This window comes from Larus michahellis, chromosome 10, assembly GCF_964199755.1.
Source record: "Larus michahellis chromosome 10, bLarMic1.1, whole genome shotgun sequence".
Lineage (NCBI taxonomy): Eukaryota > Metazoa > Chordata > Aves > Charadriiformes > Laridae > Larus > Larus michahellis.
The window spans coordinates 6,170,580-6,193,240 of record NC_133905.1 but is presented as its reverse complement, the minus strand read 5'-3'; the positions used below and the strand labels follow the sequence as shown (position 1 = coordinate 6,193,240).

The window sequence follows — 22,661 nt, the reverse complement described above, 5'->3', positions numbered from 1 at the left end:
GGAACAGAAGTGAAAACAAGTTTGTTTGTCAAAAAGGACACCACATACCAAACTATTTTTTTAACTCAGAACACAGATCTCCAGTCCAACCCATTCAGGTTTGAGGCTTCAATAGAAGCCAAAGAAACAAAAATCGTACTTCTGATTTCTCTCTGTACTGTGATTTGGAGAAACATGATTAATGAAATGCACGCCTGACCCACGGATAAATACAGAAGCCAAATACACACCACACTGGCATTAAAAGATCACCTGAAAGCTGCGTGTGACAAACAGGCTGTAGACAAGAAGCTGATGCTACTTACCCCTTCAAAGAGTACAGACCACACAAGCAGAAAAAACAGAATCTGCTGGAAGGAAGCAATGGTGCTTCTCAAACTTCTACATGGAGATCTGCTCTACACCATGCTCCTAGCTTCTCGTGTCTGACCACCAGTTACCAAAATGCTGCTAGGTTTTGAATAGCTGCCCACTCAGACATGGTCCACAAAAAAAGCAAAGACCCAAAAAGGGTAGCTAGAAACACAGAACATCTGCTTACCTAAACATTTGACCTCCCCAACAGCATAGGCAGAGGCTGCTCTGGGTTTGTTGGTAACAAGTGCAAGCTCTCCAAAATACTGCCCTCTGTGACACCGGGCAATCTCCACTTCTTGATTAGCTTCTTTACTCGTCATAGTCTGTTAAACATTACATTTTAATTATTTGCATACAGTTCTGTCATTGTACCAGGCTGCAGTTAATCCCAGATATCTTACAGATGTGCAACAGCTCATTGGTTTAGGGCTTTTAAACTAGCAAATCCCAAGTCATGCTCTGTACTGGTAGAACACCTTAACAGCATCTTCCGTTAGAAGTTTGCTAAGAAGAGTGTATGCCAGTCCACAAGTTTTGATATTGGCAGGTATTTACCCTTACAGCTTTGGGAACTGCTATGACATCAGCCTAACAGGTTTTATCATGCACAACATGTTGTTCCCTAAGGCTGCTTCCCACTGCACAGCAATACGTTCAAATGCCAATGTCTAGTATGTCACTAGAATGACATACACTAGTATGTCACTGAACCCAGGTTTGTAAGTTGCAGTTTTCTATAATCCTAGAAGAAAAGTTTCATCTCCACTCTTAAGGCCAGGGAGAGTATATCACATTAGTTTGCAGAGGAGCAGATAAAAGCAAAAGAGTTTCTAACTTCGCTAAAGTGACTTCTGGCCCCTTCAGAACAGGTATAGAGATTTAAAACCTACATCACATGAATGACGATAATAAATATCATAAAATAATACATTAAAGTAAGTCAGGGTAGACTTTTTCCCACCACTTGTATTAATCGATTGAATCAGGGATTGACCTACAGCCTAATCACCCAATTTGAACTCACCTTGCTTTTAATCAAGATTTTTACTTCACCAGATTCTACAATGTAAAAACAATCTGCTTTATCGCCCTGCGAGGAAGAAAAGGTAAAACAAATTATTTGTTAGTTTACTGTGTAAATGGTATTAAAGCATTCACTCTGAACTAGGCTTTGTGCAGAAAATTGCTACAATTCACATATACTCAAATTCTTAACATTAAAAGGTTAGCGGTAAGGTAATATACCAGAGGAAGCCACAAGAGAAGGAACTATTAGTACACGTCATTCAGTGAGAGGGCAGGTGGAAAGGAAAAAGCAAAGGACATTGACCATATATAGCAAAACCACTTTAGTGCAAATCTTCTGATCCTGATGGAAGTATCCAATAGTTAGTGAAACTAAGCAGGGCCTAAAATTTCCAGAAGCAAGTTTTAATAAAACATGAATTTAGTGACTGCATTTCTAGATGTCAGTAGGAAGAAGGATCCATTAAACTAAGTATGAGCTCAGCCAATCCCAGGTAAAATAGTGAGAGATCAGCAGAACCCAGAATAGCTGTATTTCAGGAGCATGAACATAGAAAGTAAGAGAAGGATAGTTTATAGAAAAACAAGTTCACAATGCAAGCCACCTACATGAGGAATGATGCAATGGCTGTATAAAGGTAGTAAGAATGGTAAGGAATAACGAAGCACTCAATAGCATCATGCAATTAAAGGAAAATAAGTCACATAGGGCAAGTGGGAGAAAATAAAAATTAATAGCCATTTTATATCAAGTTCTAGAAAGATATCACAAGGTGTTGTTGAATAACTGAGGGTGAAATAAAAAAAAATTTCATTTAGTCAAATTCAGCTGTTTCTACGAAAAAGTCACTGTGAGGGTGACCAAGCACTGGCACAGGTTACCCGGAGAGGTTCTGAAGTCTCCATCCTTTAAGATATTCAAAAGCCACCTGGACACGGTCCTGGGCAACAGGCTGTAGGTGGCCCTGCGTGAACAGGCGCGTTGGACAAAATGACCTTCAGAGGTCCCTTCCAACCTCAGCCATTCTGTAAGAGTTTCTAGAACCTTTATCACATCTATCTAAACCATATCAGGTTGCAGACCTTCAACAGATTGTATTTTACATCTGCTCTGTAGAGCTTTGCCAGGACTTAACATTTTGAAAGTTTTAGCTGTGACAGAGAGAACTTTCCCTCACTATACCAATGCTTGGTATAGGACTGGAGGTCAGAGTGGAGAGCCAGCACATGCCTGCTGCTATGAATCAGAAGCAAAGGGAGTAAAGGCTTCACAGAGACAGAGGCTGGGTAAGGAACTGATAAGGGAATGGGAGCAGCTCAGCAAAAAAACCCAAAAAAACTGTGAAACAGTGTGAGGAGAGAGATAAATCTGACATTAAGTCAGATGGGCAAGATGTCAGATGACATTAAGTGGGCAAGGAGACTACGAATGTGATGGGAAGGATGGAGAGAGATGATTACAACTTCAGTATGAAACGTGGGCTGGGACAAGATGATGCAAGATTTAAACACTGAGTTAACAGAAGAAATTAGGCCGTCAGCTAAGCTTCCTGGGGATAGTCGTAAACCATACAGCACAAAGCTTTTCATTCACTGTTGCCATCTGTCACAACATGAACCAATATTCTCAGCACACTTCTGAGAGTAAGTACTGAAAGAGTACTTACTTATTTCTTTAAAAGAATGAAAACAGAGTGGGAGACATCCTCGTAACACCAGCAGGCACTAACAATTTTCAAGTGCTTTAAAGCATACTGCCCTTAACTGAAGGGTCAAACTCCAGAAAAGTAATTAAAATGTAAAATTATCCACGAGAGAAAAGGGGTTCATGGTATTGATGCAACTGCTGTAATGGAAGAGCTATCACATCTTTTCCAAGCATAAAATTTCATCGTCTTTAGTAGTGTATTACCATCACCCAGACCTATCCAGACGATTAATCCTCCTTTTAAGGGTAATTATATCCTTGTCCTTAATTCAGTTATTACAAAAGATTAAAACCAACTGCGTAATTGGATCACCGATTGCGTGGGTTCCCAGTTTTGAGACTGATTTATAAGCTTTGATTTTGCTGACAGTTCGGTTTTCTCAGGGTCTTAAGCAACAAGATCTTCAACTTACAAAATTGAGGGTATTTTTGGAGAGAAGTAATTTGGCAGTATCTGGTTATCAGCAAACTCAGGTTTCCTGCATTCAGAGTTATCTGGCATTCAAGGTAACTAAGATTAATTATTCAAGGTGTTATCAAGGAGTCATATTCTGTTTATAAAACAAGACAATGGTTGTGATCAAAAACCTGCAATTTCGGGTAAGCCCAGGACTTTCTTGCATTAACTTGAACTAAAGCATTTTTGTGACAAACAGAGCAACTGCAAGCTAAACTTGATGCAAAATTCCTGTGTTTCATCAATAACAGTGTTCCAAGGAGTTATTTGTGTCACAGATAAAATATCCCACAGCTTTAGCTTGAGTTTGTCCAGCTTCATGGTCACCCAACTCTGGCCTTGACCTACTACAGCATATAAAACATACACCAAGAACCAAAGACTGTTGATTGAAGCTAGACTACTCCACCACTGAAATACTCTTTTTAAGAGTATCAAGAAAAACAATCGTTTTAATTAACCCTGATAGTGTCTCAGAATAGTTAACTGAGTTGGGTCCAATTAGTATAATATTCCCAATGACATCATTGAGTTTCATGTTTGTTTTTGTTGTTTAGTTAGACCTGGGAATCAGAAATGCCTTTACGACACGCTTGTGACTCCTTGTTTAATCTGGTCATAGATGCCTGTGAGAAGCATAGCTGGGGGCTGTCATGGAAAATTAAATAGACAGACATTTATTTTCAGCTTCTTAAGGCATATTCCTCTTGAAACCTTGCAAAGACCGTTTATAAAAAACAAACAGATGAGAGAAGAAAAACCCAGAAGCTAAAGTAATAGAATAATTTTTTTAGCAAAAGACATAATGGCTGTTCCCCAAACTTTCAAGAAGTGGTTAAATAAGTTGAAAGCATTAAAAGAATAAGCGATGCCAAGGTAGTCCAAGTAGTAGGATTCTATAAGTCAATTCCAAAGAGGAAAAAAGAAGCAGAGAAAGGAGAATGGATAAGAGAGAAATTTAGAGTTCAAGTACCTGAGAAATTATACGTTCCCCATCTTGATACACTTTCTCCCCTATAACATCCACTATCTTCATTCGTTCTGATGCCTGGAACAGAGGAAAATTAAACATAATAATCTATTATAGTACAGCTCTTGTAAACTTTGTAGCCCTGAAATGAAGAGGCATTTGCTAGACACAAACACACAGTATCTGGGTGCTGAAAATAGAGCCCCTACAATGGCATTGTCGTACCGCACCACAGTTTTCAAGGCTGCTATAATCAATAGGGAAAGAAAGTTGTCTGGTGTCCCATCCATGCACTTTTCTTACCCACAAAGTTAACAAATAACTGATTTGGCTGGTTTAGAGCAAAGAAAAAAAAACCAAAAAAACAACCAAACCTCAAAAAAACAACACAGAATCACTTCCTCTAAGATTTAGTTGAAATTTGAAGAAAACACTCAGAAAAATGTCATAGACTTCCTAACAACAAACCAATGAGAAACACCAGCAACACAATTTCAAAACATTTTAATCACCATACACTTGAATATGGGGATTTTTTGTGCGTCCCAGAACTCATTCCTAGAGTGGAGAGAGGAACTGGACTACAAAAAGGATACCAGCTCTAAGTTGTAAGCAGGCACTGCAACAGGACGCCCGGCAGCAAGGGCAAGAGGTACTAGTCTGACATGCAATGAAGCATGGCTGAGTCTTCAGAAACAGGAAGGGAGAAAGAACACTTAAATTTATCTCCAATGTTACCCGCTGCCCATCTAGAACACCACGAAACAATTTTATTGCTTCAGAGCAATATATAAAACATTTTAAGGAAGGAAGAAAATTCTACAGTTAAAATGAATATCTCAGATGATTCAGTTGTAATCCATTCATTCCACAAATGCACCTCAATCTAGCCCATGTTTGAGAAACTTAATTCTGATCCACACATGATTCAACTACAGCACATCATGCAAAAAGCCATCCAGTGCTAACAAGTTATTTTTCTATATTTTTAAATATGAGTCATTTTTATGCTTAAAAAAAGTCACATTAATGGAACTAGTTTAAGCCAGGCACTGAGGGAGAAGGTGTTGTGCAATTTACACATTCCATAGCTACCAACATATGTCCAAAAAATGTCCCTGCACCATCAACATGACATCTGCCTGCTCTGCCTGGTCATTTTGTTCCCAGCTAGCAGAGCTTCCCGTTAGCCTATTCTTAGTCTGCCTCCTGAATATCGGCTAAGATTAAAGCAGGGCCTAGTATGGCGCACATCATTGTCTCAAATTTAAAATCATTCATGGCTGATAAAGACCATCCCAGTGATTGTATCATTACTTCAATATCACACCCTCAAAGGGAACCACAGCCCTGAGTTCCAATTTTCATTTTAATATCTGTTCTCTGACATCTTTATAGATGCTTTTTGTTTTGTGGTGTTTTGCGATTTGTTTTTTTTAAATCTTTACACAGACTGAGATAAAAATCAGCAAATCACTTACTGTGAACAAAGGATATGAAAAAAACAGTGTACAACAATGCAAATTAAGTTGTACAGTAAATGTGATACCAAAGCAGCTCTTAAAATTTTGTTCTAAGCAAAAATGACACAGATTTTTGATATAGCAGAAACACTGACTGTGGAGCTAATGCTAATGCAAGAATTTGATGCAGATGTCTGAGAGGCGTTACCTCCAAGGATTTAAGAAGGGGCACAGACTCAATAAATAATTCATACGTCTTCCTCTTCTTTGCATTATTTTTCAATATAATTCTTCTGAATGTCACTCGATCCTGCAAAGAAACAGCACAGAGAAATACATTATTCCTTTTGACTGAAATGCTCCCTGTTTAAAGAACTGACAAATATGAACTACTATTTGCAATAAACACTGGGTTAGAGAAGCCAGCTGTTAAAATGATACCATATCCATCACAATGGTGATCGTAACAACTCTTCTGAGAGTACTTGTTGCAATAACAAATTGAAAAACAGGGAGCTGTAAGACCCAGTCCTTCTCAGATAAGCATTTAAGAAATCCATTTTGAGTCTATCTTGTACTGTTTTTCAGAGTTGAGGTTTTGGGGTTTGTTTGGCTGTTTGTTACTATATCTTTCACGCTTCCTCATACAATGAAGAGTTACGCTCTTCTTATTGAAGCCATTGGAAATTGGCATTTCCGACACTTTTTTGTTAAGGCAACTGCAGATTAAGTCCGAATAGGATTCTTCTCTACTTGAGTCACAGATTTCAAAAGTAAGTTAGAGATTTATACTGGTCTCAAATAGATCAGGAACACAGTATCAAACAGCAACAGGCTGGTTTTGATTCAGTCCTCCACCTTCTAGGATCCGAGAGGCAGCTTTTTGCAACAACTACTTCCTAATTGCCAGCTGTCCACATGTAACACAAGCATCTTTCTGATGGAAAAATTGTTTGGTTTGCTTTTGAAGCCCAAATATTGGTCAAGATTCCCACCCACCCCTGCCATCCCATGCATTTTCCCCAGGCAGCAGCTAGGGATGTGCAGGCTGCGCGGCCACTGGGCGGCACTAGGTGCCCGAGTGAAGGCAAGCTCGCCCAGTTAACCACAGCTCCTGTCTCAGCACCTGCAGCGGCAGACATATTTGCGAGTTTATTGTCAGAGATCTTAACAAAATGCTTTTTATTTCCACACAAAAAAAGGCAAACGACTGCAAACACCGATGAGAAAGGCCATAAGAGAGCTGAAACTGAAGAGCACGCCCAGGCTAAGGGGAAGGGCACTTGCCCACCAAGTATTTTTGTTGGTGTTTGCATTGAAATAATGCCCTCTGTCCCTGTTAAGATTAGCACTAAATTACGAACAAAGTGACAGTTGCAGAGTTCACCTTAAACAGCATGAGGCCACAAGGGTAAAAATAAAAAAAAGTCAGAGGAAAGGAGCAGAAATTTGGTTAGGAAAATGGTACCAAAAAATCTTTTAAGTTTACATATACTGCAATTAGAAACATCTGAAGTCCTGAAAGACATTCCTCTGAATCTCATTTTCTGAAAACATCAACTGATACTTAGCAGAGACATTTTGAGGTGAAGAAGTATTTTCAACTAAGAGAACAGTTTTATGGGATGCAGGCTGCAAACACTTGAAACAATGACTGATACAGGTGACACTAGTAGAATACAGGAGTTGAAGGCGGTGAGAGATGAAGGGAAGAATGGTATTACTGTCATCCAAAGAAGAACAAGAGATGATAAAGCATGAGGAATATTTTATTTTTTTTAAAAAGAAATTCTTCAGTGGTAGAAGTCTCTTCAAATGGTCAAGGGAATTACAAAAGCATAAAAAAATCAGGATTAATTTGTTTGAGAGTATCAGTGAGGGAGGAGAAGCAGCAGTACTTGAACAAAAAAGGCAGCACAGTGAAGGAAGCACATGTGATCATGAGGTTTTCCCCAGACACATTCAGTAGCAAAGGCTGAGGATATTTCTCTGTTCCACAAGAGACCCACGTTTGATAACTGCTTTGTGCCTGAGTCTTCCAGGCTTTTGTTGGCCTAAGTCTGCAATGCAGCAGGAGTAATCCACATTTCCTAAACTCAGATAACCCATGAGCTTTAGCAATGACTTCTGCAGACTAATAAAAATATGTTTAAATTACATCAGGCACAAAATAGTACAATATAACATGGCAACGACAGAATAACTGGAAGAAATAACTGACGTTTCAGACAGGCAAATGCAGCCTTAGTTAATAAAATATCCAGAGGACAGATGACTAGAGAGGTTCCCCTTCAACTACACCTTGCTAATTAAGTGAATGTAATCACAGAAAAAATGAACCAAAAATTAACCCAATTTGTGCACTTCTTTTCAAAGGCAAACTGAAACAAAGAATCATCCTCTCATTTTTCTTCCTTTTATGAATGAGCTCAGGTTGTAGGTAGCTGCTTTGTTCTGTCTTGTTCAAGAAATTAGATTCTGACATTACTCCCTGGTTGATTTACCAAAAATCTTTTCTGTCAGCTCACAAAGAAAAGGGGAGTCAGATCCCTCAGCAAGCGCTGCGATTGCATAAGCACGCGGTGTAGCAGCTTATCAGTCCTATAATCAAGGTCACAACACATGGTCAACCCCCAGCGATAGTTGCCGAGGAGCCCAGCGCACACAGAAAGCATACAACACTTCTGGCTTCAAAGGCTTTGTTGATCGCACAATCCACTTATTATGTGAGCCCTCACAGATGAGTAAGAGAGCACTGTGAAAATAACCCTGTCCAAATAGTACAGAGAAAAGAACTAAAAAAGGAAACTAACGTCTACAGCTTCACGTTCAACATTGCTGGGCTAGAAACAATGCAACACCATCATTTAGCTTGGTATCTCGTAGGTCATGCTGACCTGAGAACCTCTTCCAGGGTAACACAAAGGGACCAGAAACATCATGACAATTTATTTTGAAGGATAACAAAGCTTTGGGCAGTTTTCCTAGCTCTTCAAATTACTGACATCCTCAAGAAGATATTTAACACCTTTCCATTCCCCTTAAAGAAGACAAGAAGGTGAGTTGAAAATAGAGAACATCATTTAGATACTGTTTTCCCCTCCCATAAAACACATGCATTAATGCCTCCCCTGTCCTCAGCAGGATGAAAACAAAACCAGGGGTTTTTTTCTTTAACAAAAGCCACAATTACAGCAAATGCAAAATAATAAAGGGACAGATAAAATGAGTGATACAGTTTTTACAGACAAGTTGTTCTAGAAAGGCAGCCAAAAAGATTTGCACAATGGATCTCTTATGCCAGAAGGTAAGATAGCAGATCATGATAAAACAGCTATTGGAACAAAGAGTCATATGAAGAGAAGCACTGGACACGGTGCGTTAGTGTTTAAAATATTATGCAGATGAGAGCAACTTCCTTTCCTTACCAGTCCCCAAAGGGCTCCTTCTGTTGTGGCAACAATGGTGGCAGCTCTAGGAGTGTTGTACATCAATGCCAGTTCCCCAAAACTGCCGTGATTATCATAGCGGCCCACACAGCGTGACTGGTTGTCTTTTGCTACAACAATATCATACAACCCCCTGGAAAACAATGGAATAGATGCTTTTTATTAGACAACATTCCAGTAGAGATCATGAAAACAGCTTTTTGGTGTTATACAAATAGTCCTCTTATTGCTGGGTGAGATGGAACATGCTTTATTGAGCTTTCCAATTGATACTAAGCTGCTTCTATTTACACTATTTTCACAATAATTCTCTCTTAATAAAGCATTTAACTCATGATAGATCTGGGCAGGATCTACTCTGCAAGATCTTCCTCTGCATAGTATTTTGACATTGCTATTGTAAGTATTCTGGCCAGAGTGTTAGGTAGTTTCATCGTCTTTAACAGTATTTGTCTTTTCACAGCATGCGTGTTATCCAGTGAGGCCTCTTTAGAGTGACTTGGATCCACCTATAGCCTCTATTACCCGTTTTTCTCAGTGACCGCACTGCTGCAGTACCTTTGGGGTAAACTCAATCCAACTGCTCACCCACTCCTATGGTTTTGCCTCAACTCCAGCTTAAGGCCATGTCTGTATCATAACCCCAAGATGCAATGGCAGCTTGTATCGGCATATGCCCGGGCTAGACTCAAACTATCCATCCAGCTCTTACCCAGCTAACTAACCAGTCTTAATATGAGCAGCACATACTGATCTTCAAGCTGGAGGATTTAAAGCTAGTTCAGGAATGTTATACATGACACATCTTTACGCTATAGCACAGAATCTCCAGAGGCAACAATTTCTCACCTGGTATTTGTCTTATAGATCCCTTATGACAAAAACTTTTATCACTCAGTTCAACTTCACACCATGCTGCAAATCTGAGCACACTGACAGTTGAACCAAGCAATTTTATCACCATTTTCATGGAGGTGTGGCTACTGAAGAACACAGGTTACAGCATGCACATAATTTTCACCAGGAGTTTAGAGCTTTGTCAGAAGGAATGGTATTATTTCCCAGAACATCATTAGGCACATTAAAAAAAAAAAAAAAAAGAATCAACAGAAATGGCAGTAGGTGAAACTTCTCATGGTAAACAAGTATGGGAACAGGCTCATCAGTGAGACCTGCCTAGTATTAACAGCAGAAGGTCTTTCAGGATTGCTGATGGACAGCCCTGGGTTTCTTAGTTATCTTTGAACACTGCTGCATCTAAAAAAAAAAAGGTACTATAAGACAGCTTTATGCCAGCTTCATTTGTAGGAGATTCCACAAAGTGGACATTACATGCATCAAACAAACAATTAAAATACATCAAAGTGAGGAAGCTTTGCACAGCGACTTCGGGATCTACTGCATTAAAGCCTTTCAGACACAGAGATAAAGTTTGGCTACCGGATCAACAGTAGATGGGCCAGATTCAGAGATGTCAGAAGATCCAAGAAATTTAGTCTCTGTCACCTGAAAAGCTGAAGGAGGAAACTAGGTGCATGAGGACTACATAACATCCTTACTAGACATTTTACACTCTACTGCTTACTCACATCTAGAAGACAGAGAAAGAAACCAACAGCATACCAACAGTAAACTAAATACGGATTAGTGTTGATGGGAAGTCTCACTAATTCTTGTAATGTCCAATACCTACTTAATGATTCTCTGAGAGGCACCAGAAGCAACAGCCTTCAGAGGTCTTTTGATCTGAAGAGACAACTGTGAGCACCTTAAGCGAAATACAATAACTTCTTCCCATCCCTCAGCCTGAAAGTCACTTACTAGTGCCATTTATTTCCAAATAGCTATAGCCACATAACCTTTAGCCAAGCATTCAGCTGCCTGTGGCCCAAGCACTAAATTGGTGAGACACCACTGGGTGACCTTGGCTCAGATTTATTGAGAAAACTGTTGCTGAGCTGCGAGACAATCTGTGAGCTAAAGCCCTGCAAGATAAGAAGAATAAAAACACAGACCGAAGTGTAATTGTTGAGATAGTAATCGTTAGGAACTCAAGGACTCAAAAGAAAAATACTGACATGAAAAAATACAAAACCCCAAGGAAAAAGAGCAGAAAAGCAGAAGAGGGCAACTCAGCAAGATTGTGGATCAGCCTGTTCCAAGAGGCAGAGGCCAGTGCTGCCCCTCCTGACTGATGATTGCTCAATCAGCACAGACTCGTCAGGTGCCTCCTCAGCAGCGATGAGCACACTGATGGTTAGCCACACGACACATTCGATCTAGCTCTCCCTTCCATGCAGTAAGCACTAAATAGCTACTGCATCCTCAAGTTGCATCTGTCCTGCCTGCCGTCCCTCTGTTCACAGTAAAAGACGCTCAGACGAAGTGATCTGGTGAGGAAGTATTACAAACAGAAGACTTTGGTGGGGGGGAAGAAAAAAAGGGCCTGTGCCAGAAAGCCTGTTTTTCTATGCAGACAAGAAGCTAAAGAGTTAGCTCTGCAACACAAAGTCACTGTTCATTCTGACAGGAAGAAACGAATCCTCAGGGATATTTAGGCATTAATGATTATCTTAGAGTAACAAGACATTCCTACTGATGCCTTGGAAGAGCCAGAGTCCTCTGAATTTGCACTTATAGGCAACTGGAAATATTGTAGCTTTGCATAAACACCAGTATTCTGCTATTCTTCTGCATGAAAAAAATGAGGGGGTGGGAGGTGGAGGAGGACTGGAAAAGGGGAGAGTGGGACAGAAAATTCATAACTGTAGAATTCTTTTTAATAACTCAACAGCCGACATAGGAGTTGCAGCCGAGTTGGTGTTTACAGCACAGGCTGGTATGCTCTATTGCTAGACAACACTGAGTTTAATAACTGTATTAATATTTAATAACTCTCTAGCCTTTCTGCCACATACTTTTGGCAACATATTTATGTGACCAGTGTGTTATACCTTCAGAGCAAAACAAAACAAACAAAAAAAAAAAACTTAAAAACCTGAAATCTTCCAACCTGACTATCTCTTGATAGAAAAAAACCCAACATTGTGGAATAGCATTGTATCTGTAGAACAGAGACCACAGAACATTTACCTGCATATCAAAGATAAGGTTCTGTTTCACTTCTTGATTTTAGGTTAAAACTTGTAGCAGGAAAAGCTTTTTGGTAACCAACAGGTTAAGAGCCATACACAGAAACAAATTAAAATAGGCTGATGGTATCTAACATTTTTGAGAGACTCCCAAACTGAATTTAAGTTTCCTCAAGATTAGGATTCACTGCTCTGCCTACATCTCATCTTTAATAGAATCACAGAATGGTTTGGGTTGGAAGGGACCTTTAAAGACCCTCTAAGCCAACCCCCCTGCAATGAGCAGGGACATCTTCAACGAGACCAGGTTGCTTGGAGCCCCATCCAACCTGACCTGAATGTGGAAAGAGAAGGAACTTGTCCTGTCTAGTCAAAGACACAGGACTGCTCTGAGGCAGAGCAGCTGAGGGAGATAACTGAGTGTAGAAATGGAGTGCTGGTTGAGGCTAATGGGATGGTATGGGAGAGGACAAGGGAATGGGCATATGGTGAGAATATATTTGAGGTAGCCTTATGTTCTGTAATTCCGCTAATCAGAAAGCGCAATGTCCGTATAATGAACAAGGATTATTTAAAATGAACAGTTTCTAACCTAGAAATTCTTTTGCAAGAAGCGCAGCATGACAATTCAAAAGGCAACACATTTTCTTGAAGAACTGCTTTGAAAGCATTTAATACAATATTAATGGTGCCATTATTTCAGTGATAAGGAAGATAACAGTGCATCAAAAAAGTAGTTTGCGAAGATTGTGTTCCAACAGACATTTGTAATTCATCAGTAATATTCTGTTTTATATTACAGTTTTACAGGAAGAAAATAAATCTGTGCCCTTAATTCTTCTTCAAATAAAGTGAGTAAAAATAACATTAGCCAGAATTTCTTCCAAAAAGGTAAAAGATACTCAAAAGGTGCATACACACATCTATTATATGCCTGTTGCACATATATATGATCTACAAAATTATCAGACTGAAAAAAAATATACTCTACATTTCAAAGGCACAGCTGCTTACCGCTCAACAACATAGAAGTTGTCTCCATCATCACCTTGGTCAATCACATGTTCCTGAGGTTTCACCTTCCTCTCAAACATGGCATCAAGGACCTGAGACAGCTGCTCCTATAAAATGAACAAAAAAAAAATAATCAAAAAATAAAAAAAAAACTCTCAGAAGATACACTTTAGCGTTATTTGACTTAATCTGGAAAGTGAAGTGCAACACGCATTGCATTATCTTTACTGTACGCAAATACAGGTAATACAGGTATGAATGTTGATTTCCACTTGTATCTCACTTGTTTCCAGCTTATATTAATAAGTTCAATAATGCAGACAAACATAGATACTTCTGTTACAGAAATTTATGTCCAAATACCTTATGCATACCATTTCAGTGCCAAAGCGCACCTGTATAGCAAGCTCTCACTTAGTATAATCTGACACAGCTTTGCTGCAATGGATATCTATTGATTTATGTCAACAGTACACATAATTCTTTACATGTATGTGTGCCTAGAAACTGCACCACTATTTATTAGTAACTTATTTATACTGTCATCATCTAAGAGCCCTGGTCATGATCAGGACTTTACTGAACAAGACTCTATACAGATGGAGTTATTTCCTTGGATAGGCTGGGTCTTAGAGAACCTGCAATTCCAGCACAAGGTGAGATCAGCTAGGTAAGGATGGGGAGCACATATGGAAAATGGGGTAATAGTGGTCTGCACAGCAGACTCAAGCTGGGTTTCTCTGATGAGCCGCGACTAAACTTTTTTTGTAGGCAGTGCAGCCAAGGAAGCTGTGAAAGCCAAGAGAGATGGTGCCATATAAATGCCCTGCCTCAATGCTGAGCTGCTCTACCATCTTTGTTATTCTGAAGTCCATTAATAACAGAATTTCATTGCATTTTCAATGACCAGATGTTCAAAGTTAGAAGATGTAGATCACAGCTGAGTTTCTAAAAATATACTGTATGAACACGCAAACTACTCTTTATGCTGCTAGATACACTTGAAATATTTACTGCACTCCTTAAGTTGGAAGTAATCGTTGCAGTGTCTGTAGGCACCACTATATTGAAAATATTTTGTATCTTTTCACTAGAATCCTATTTTCTTATCTTTAAAAACTGTCCTGATGTTTAAAGTAAACAAACAATCGTTTTAGGAAAGCCATTTATTTTAACCACATATTTCACAGCATGCATTTAAGTAACAGTTGTCAGAAAACCAGCATTTAAAAAAGATTTAAAAGCTTTTTAAAAATACTGTAACTCAACAATTCTTTATTTGGAGGATAAACAGGCAAAGACTTATCATTTTAACTAAGTAAAACACTGAGCTATTATGTCAATAAAAGGACAAGCTTCATCAGATTTCTGAACTGTACAAAAACCCTCTTGGTTTAAATACGGGCACTCAGCACACTCAGGGGACTTGCTGGTAAAGATAACAGCCATTGCTCTCACTCAGTACAAAATTCAATTCTAACTAGGATTCTACAAACTCACTTATAAGACACTGTGGACCTTACACATGATACATCATACAGAACTTTATACTGAAACATAAATCAGGTTTATCATAGGGGACGCTCAAAATCTCAGGGTTAAACTCTATAACAATCTGAATTGACTTTAGTCCAAAGTCCAATGTGAACCTTGCTGGAAGTGACCCACTGGACACTGGCTCCCTTGTATTTGTTACCAAGTATTAGAGCAACTGTTCGTGCAAGTGAAGACATTTAAAAGGGCTGTTGAGTCACTGCGACTAAATTCAGCACAGTTCGCCTAAATGCAACCAGTGGAAAAGGGATGAATTTGTCCAGGACATTTGAGTCACAGAATCATACTTCCTCCTAAAAGGATTTTATGCAATTTTGTTGTTGGGTTTGTTTGCTTGTATCTAGCAGTTTTACATGACACTCTTTAGAGGATAAGAGCCAAAAGAACATATTTTGAGCCTTAATTTGAAAGTGTTCCTCACAATTATTAAAGGACAACTGAGCAAAAGCAGCAGCCATGTATTCTGCCTTTCAGTGGGTATTCTACAGCCAACCTTCCAAACCAGTCAACATTACACAGAGGGCGTTAAAAAGAAATTATTGGGAAGAAGGGTGAAAGGATGCAAGTTCCATACTCCCTTTATACCCATTGGTAGAAAAGGTCTCCGCTCTCTGCTAAGTGCCCTTTATCATACTATAATCAGTGTAGGGACTGCAGCCATCTTTTTCAGCCATGTACTATCGTCGTTTTGTCTGTTTTGTTTTGTCTAACAGTTGCAGTTAAGATCATTTCCATTGCTTGTCTCCTCAGCTGCTTAGAAAGCTTTTCCCAGGAAGCAGTATTTTTCCAAGCCCACCTTCTCAACTCAAATTTGTTTTTCAAAGTCATCTTTGAATATAAACTGGTTATTCATTTTTGCTTAAGTAAATAGGCATAAGAACAACAAGAATCCCAGAACAGTGAAAGGCCAGCCTTGAAAACAACAGCTTTCAAGGAAACTTTTTGACAGAAGGTCAATTCCTCAAGCCTGCTGCAATCAAAAGTTTTCAACAATTATTTTGAGAAAGCAATTCAATGACTCTTGGGGTTTGTACAGCAACCAAGAACTGGGAGAACTTCCTGGTTTTCAAGGAAAGCTGAGCAGCGTTTCTGAAACCATAAGCTACCACATCGATCCTTTCATATCTCAGGCAAAGCTCAATGATTCAAACCATGAAGCTGCAGGGACCATCACTGGTGTAACAGCTTTCATTCTGCCACAACCTGTAGCAGAGATGCCAATTCTGTTTTCATGGAGACACCAGACCAGAGAGGAGATGCATTTATTCTATGGCCCCTCAGAGGCTGGATTAGAGGATCTCCAAAGGTCTGTTCCTGAACCATCCTATGATTGTCATTAAAAAAATTCATACCAATTTAGATTACTAAGTGCTCATCATTAAAACTCAATGCTGAGGCAATGAGTAATTAATAACCAACTTCAGCAATAAAAATGAGTAAGAATAGGAACAACCTAAAAAGATTACATTAATTTACAGAAAATTTACTGACACATTGGCATTTAAGAAAATGGCGCCGCAGTCCGAAATCATGCAAATGTGGGCAGTGTTCAATATCACAATTGTGTAAGTAATTTCCTTTTTAAATTGCCCATAAAATTATGAACTGTTTCCTAGGGAAAAGGGAATCAGGTGCAATAGTACTCCACAACAAATACTGAAAGATAAGCAAAAAAAATTAAAAAAAACAAAACAAAACATAACAAAACAACAACACACTTTTCTCTAACAGAAAAAAAATTGAGTTTGCAGGGAGAGGGATCTCACAATCATGGTAACTGACAATTTGACATGTTTGTTTATATTGTTCATTGATTGTTGATCTCCAAACACATGTCCCAATCCAGCCTGCGTACAATTAATACTTCATGAACTATCACAATGCAAACAAGTGTCTGGACTGTTAGATCAAGTTATTACCTGTACCTACAAGCCATCAACTCCAGTTGATATTTCCTTAAAACGTTATTACCTGATCTAGGTTTTTGAAGAGCAGGATATCTTTACATGCTTCTTGCAGTCTGCATCGCTGTTCATCAGTTTTTGGATGAACTACCTTTAAAACAAAGTAAAACAAAACTGTCATGACAACAAAGAAATATGATTATAGACTGAACCTTCACTTCCGAGTAAAAAAGCACAACACAATTTAAAAGTGTCAAAGTATACAGTTCGTTTTTGTTGTTTGCATAAACAGTATTTATATATAAACATACGATGCAAGACAGGAAGAAAGAGACATAAGAAGTATATTATGTTGACAATTAGCACATACAAAATAACAGTCAAGCAAAACAAGAGGATGTATTTTCCTTTCCTTTCCCTTCTAACCCAGCCACACATACAGTCAAGGCTTGAGCATTTGGAACAGAGGAAAAAGTGAACAGTTTTCTTTCTAAACTCTGTCTACATTGGTCCCAATACACTTACTGTTGGCATACAGGTAGATTTATGATACATATGTATCTCAGCCCATCTAATAACAGAAGTTATTTAAGAAGTGTATTTTTTTTCCCCAACAAAATTACCTAAATAAAAGCTTTGCTGTTTGAGAGATAATTTTTTTGTTACTTCTTTCCAATTATAAGCATTTCATCAAGTTAAAGGAACCAACACTCATAAAAACATGGATATGTGCTTGTTGGGGGCCAATTATGAAAGCATGTACAAAAATATTAATTACCTCACATTCACCACATTAATTATATTTCTGGAATAACAAAGATTCCAAAAACCAGTAACATTAGTAGGCTTTTCTAAAAACTCATTGTCCAAAGTTGAGCAGATCTCAGATCCTTGTTTTAAAAGAAAATTTAATATTGAATCAGCAGTCAGGAAAACTAAGACTTTGATGGAATAAGTGTATCCAGTTTACAAACATTTGGATGATCAGACACGCTCATAGTCTTTTTTTCTTTTTATAGAATCTTATTTATGAAGCATCTTCTTTAAGAGAAATCAAATTAGACTTAGATTTTCATTGCAGAAGTGTAAGCATCCTTGAGATGGAATCTGGAAATGGAATACCAGAAGTCCAGAGAGAAAACACTGACCCTCACTAGCCAGCCTATGGGATTTTATCACATAAAAGCACGTCTAAAGAAATACAATTACAGTATCTGGACTTGCAATTCCTAGAAATTCCCAGCTTTCAAAAACAACAGAACAACAGGTGGCCACAGTCTCAAAATATTTCAACAAAGTATTCCTTTTACCCAAGCAGAACTGCTTTGACAAGAAAGGCAGTAAAAAGCATGTCAGGAATTTTAAGCACCCATGAAGAAACAGCTGTGGTAAAGCTTAACTAATTCTTCACAACAGCATTGATGCTCTAGGAATTGCCTCAACAAGCCTTTAAGATAATTAAGAAAGGAAAATACCCAAACTTTTATAGATGGTAGACTTAAGTACAGCTCTCAGGTCCTTTGAAGTAAAATTATGTTAAAGCTATAGTGACTAAAAAAGTGCATGAGACTAAGCAGCCCTAAATTTCAGAGCAATGTCACTTTGTCAATGTCAGCATGCCACACAGCCTCCCAGAACGAAATGCACAAGTGCTAAGGAAAAGGTGACATACAGACATCTGCCTGTCAAACTGCAGAGAGAACCATGCATGATGCAATTCACTCATTCTTACCCTTTGTTCTGTATCTTCTTCCTCTTCATCTGGATTGAAAGCTTCGGCACATACTTGGAAGAAAATGAGAGAGGAAATTAGTAAAAAGAAGCAATTACATAAGAACATCAAACAAATCAAGTTTAAATTCCTTTCTTCTATATTTTATTTTCCTACAGGAAAAACAAAAGCACTTTTGTTTTTATGTCATTATAGTGTCAGAGGCTCAAATCCTATTCATTCTCTGAGCAGGCACAGCATGGTTGTTCTCAAACTCTCGTGTAAAAGGTCTGTAACTTACAATAGAAAGTAATCTTCCCTAGCAAGTACTCCAAAAGCATGCACGCCGATTGCCTTTCAATCCTTATCAAAGCATAACAATCTCAGACTCATTTACACACATCATCTCGAAAATGCAGTGGAAAAACACCGCAGCTACATTGCTTTGCTCTTTGCAATGTAATGTATATAGTAAAACACACATTAAAAAAAAAAAAAAAGAGTACAGGGGAGCATGTGGCACTCACTCCACCTCAAATCAGATTTGCAAGCGAGTATCTACATGTTGAGGTTTTTTCAATACAGAGAAATTATGTTTATGCAGAAATTAACCTGGGAAATGAACCAGCAGCTTGACCATAGTATATTCTGTGACAAAAAATGATGGATAGTCCCTTCCCCTGTATGCTCCTACATCTTACTACATTTGAATCAGATTAATGTCAAGTTGTGATAGGAAAACAACTTTAAAAAATACACAAAGTTTTGTTGTTTTGTTTTTTTTTTTAAAGAGCATGAGAACGTGTGTAGAAATCATACACTGTAGTGCACAGGAACAAGGCTCTGCCAAACTATAGGATCAAGAGAGGCAATCAAGAGAGGCAATGATAACGGTGAGCTTCTAAAATTTCAAACCATTTTTGTTTGGTTTTAATACTTCAGAAAAGGCTTATCTTCACTTATCTTAACAGTTACGCTGTTACACAATTTTACAATATGAAAGACAGACACGTTTGGCTCTCAAAAGCCTACGCCTCTAGCTCAGACTTTCTTATTAATTCGTGGATATTTGCAGTTCTTACATGTCAAGGTGAACTCTACATTCCAACTAGCTGTACAGATAGTCAGAGAAAGTGAGAGTCAGTCCTGTTTTCCTCTAGGTCTGCTCTTACTTTAATAGGGTGGTCTTACTTCTTAGGCTATATGCTTCTTGTAAAATTTTACAAAGAAACACAGACAAGCATTTTTCTTTGTACTTTATCCAGCATCCTGACAATACTGAAGACTTGGCAGAATGCCCAGAAGCTCACTGCAATGACATCTAACCACTGAATGGACTTAGAAAGTATAAATAAAAATGAGCAGATTTAAAGAAAAAAAAAATAAAATCTAGACGGCCTAGCATTCAGCAACTTGCAAATAATTTGAAAATGCATACAGAACTATTGACCTTATCATCATGCTTTCAAAAGCACTATAAAAATGCACAAGTCCAGCACAATTTGCTAGGAAAGACTTGCTTTTTTTTTTTTCCCCCGACTAAAAGGTACAGGTCTTTCCCAGCAAATTAGATTTTAATTCATTTTTTTCCTGGAGAGGTTGAAGAGACTGGAATACAACACAAGCATTCCATTTATCAAACCACAATGTAAAAACGCAATCATGTAGTCATTAGGCATTTAAAGAGTAGTTACTGCTCATACAATAAACCCAGTGTCACACTGTCTCTTCTGATTTGCACTTTTTAACAATATAGAAACACTGTATTAACAGTGCACCTACAACAAACACATGCTTTTAGTTTAACAGAGTGGTCCACCCACATTTAGAGCAGATAGTTTGCAAAGGATAAACAGCATTCTTCCCTGGCTGAAAAAAAAAAAAGAGTATAGTCCACCACACAGTGCAACAGATGACTGTATTATGGGAAAATAGATGCCTCTAAAGCTGCAGAACTTGGACTGATAGGCAAAGATCCACTTAATATGCAATACAAAAGCACTAACAAAGAGAACATTATTAGCATTTTGGTGTGAAAGCTTTCCTCCTCCTTTCATTTTACAGTAAGGATCAAAGTCTATTGTGAAAGCTTCGGATTTTCTAATAAGGAACATTTTCTTTAAAGAAAGGCTGCTTGGTTCAAACAGTATGGTGGAACTGGAGATAAAAAGTATCCTTTTTCTTTACAACCAGCATATCTTACCAGTAACCAGCGTTCAAGTCTTTATTATGCAATATAGTACATATGCGCTTCTGTGCGTTTCTGAAAAGTACCTGGCACATAAGCACATTGAAGCTGTGTATCTATGAATTCAGAGATCAATGTACTTCATTATATTGTTCATCATTTACATTCCCAATATTAAGCTGCAAATTAGATTTTGTTCCCACCTCAATTGCAGGGAAGCTATTGCTAAGAATATGCTTTGGAACTGAGGAAATTCTCTTCAAGATTTCCTTGGGAAAACAAGTTTAATTACCACGGCTAATATTACAGCATTAGAGCAAACCCTTATCTTAAAACATGCCGCAATCAAAACAACACAGTTCTCTGCAACTTTAGTATCAAGCAGCTTTGATTGGGATTTGTACATGTAAGTATCCCCTATTTTATCTTACCCAGTAAGGGTGAACACAGCTTCATAAAGCCCACTCAGGATACAGACCAGGTCTCAGGGCCCTTCCCTTACATATGGAAATCACTGCTGCAGTGCCTATGAATGGCACCACGGAAATACAACAAAAATGTTGCAAAAATACTACTTCTTCCCATGCTGTCATGTAGAAAGCCTTCCCATTATACTTCTCGTTCTTCAGCCTCCTGCTGGGATTTCTTTTTTCATTTAGAAGCAGTAGGGCAGGCATTTTGGACTTCGACTGACAGCTCTGATTGACAGGACTTTTATTTATTTGCAGGCAGAACTGTAACAGTTAATGTAACATATCTGTTGTGGGATAGTTAAAAAAAGGGGAGATAGTTAAAAAAAGGGAAAATGATTAATTCTGACCTCAAGCTTAAATTAATGTTGTGATAGGCTGGAAAGCCCACAGAAAGCTCTTCATCCTACTCATATTATAACAACCAACAGCATTTTCCAAATATTTTAAAACATGACTAATGCAAAGAAAAGGAGAACATTACGTCAAACACCATCCCATGGTTTATGTTACAATACATCCAATTTTTCTTTCCACTATTTTTAATTGGTAAATTTCTTGTGGAAGTCTGCACTGGTAAATATATTACCTGTCAAGATCTGTGTGTCAGTCTTACCTTCACTATGTTTCACATTATCTGTGCTCAAACAGTGTTGCTTCTCTATTATTCTGACTGAAAAGAACCCCCCGAAACTACCCTAAACTCTGTCAACCCCTGTCAGGAATCTGTGGAAGTTAATTGCAGGACTCCTGAAGGTTAGTCATTTGCAGGTTACAGTACAGCCACTCCCAATGAAAAACCATTTGATCTTTCATCTTTACAGAATGAAAACATACTTGCCCCACTGTTTTATACATGACTGAATTCACATATTAACTATTTCAGTGTCCCAGTAAAACAGGTACTCCAAGACAAAGCTTATTCTCACAAGATTATCCTGAAAAAAATGTGTTGGTAGCATCTTTTCAGACTCACTGGAAGAGCAATTGGAAGAGATCTCTCTCTGAAGGTCATGCAGTCCAACCTACTGCTTAAAAGGGAGCTGTTTGCAATGCTAGATTGGGGCTGACCTGGAAACCTTCCGGGGCTGGGGGAGGGATGCCCATCTCTGGGTAACCTGTTCCACTGCCCTCCTGGGGAAGAAGTTTTTCTTGGTGTGCAACCTAAAGCTCACAAATATGTTGATATAACTTGAAGTGACTTCTGAATTCACACCTTTCCTATGTGAGATTTTCAGCACAACTCTGCCCTTGAGCAAATGCTAAGCATGAATGCATCAGTGAAAGTTACGTGCAAG

General features: G+C 38.4%; 1 protein-coding gene across 1 annotated transcript in view; it reads right to left on the bottom strand.

The window, feature by feature from the left end:
- Positions 1 to 22,661, bottom strand: part of PRKAR2A (protein kinase cAMP-dependent type II regulatory subunit alpha) — a 65,424-nt gene that overhangs the window by 3,623 nt on the left and 39,140 nt on the right. Inside the window, exons 3-10 of the mRNA XM_074602283.1 lie at positions 18,727 to 18,779; positions 17,062 to 17,145; positions 13,537 to 13,643; positions 9,410 to 9,563; positions 6,190 to 6,291; positions 4,522 to 4,596; positions 1,382 to 1,447; positions 542 to 680 (exon numbers count right to left, since the gene is read on the bottom strand). Coding sequence (XP_074458384.1) covers positions 542 to 680; positions 1,382 to 1,447; positions 4,522 to 4,596; positions 6,190 to 6,291; positions 9,410 to 9,563; positions 13,537 to 13,643; positions 17,062 to 17,145; positions 18,727 to 18,779 — 780 coding nt within the window. The remainder of the gene's footprint in view (positions 1 to 541; positions 681 to 1,381; positions 1,448 to 4,521; positions 4,597 to 6,189; positions 6,292 to 9,409; positions 9,564 to 13,536; positions 13,644 to 17,061; positions 17,146 to 18,726; positions 18,780 to 22,661) is intronic.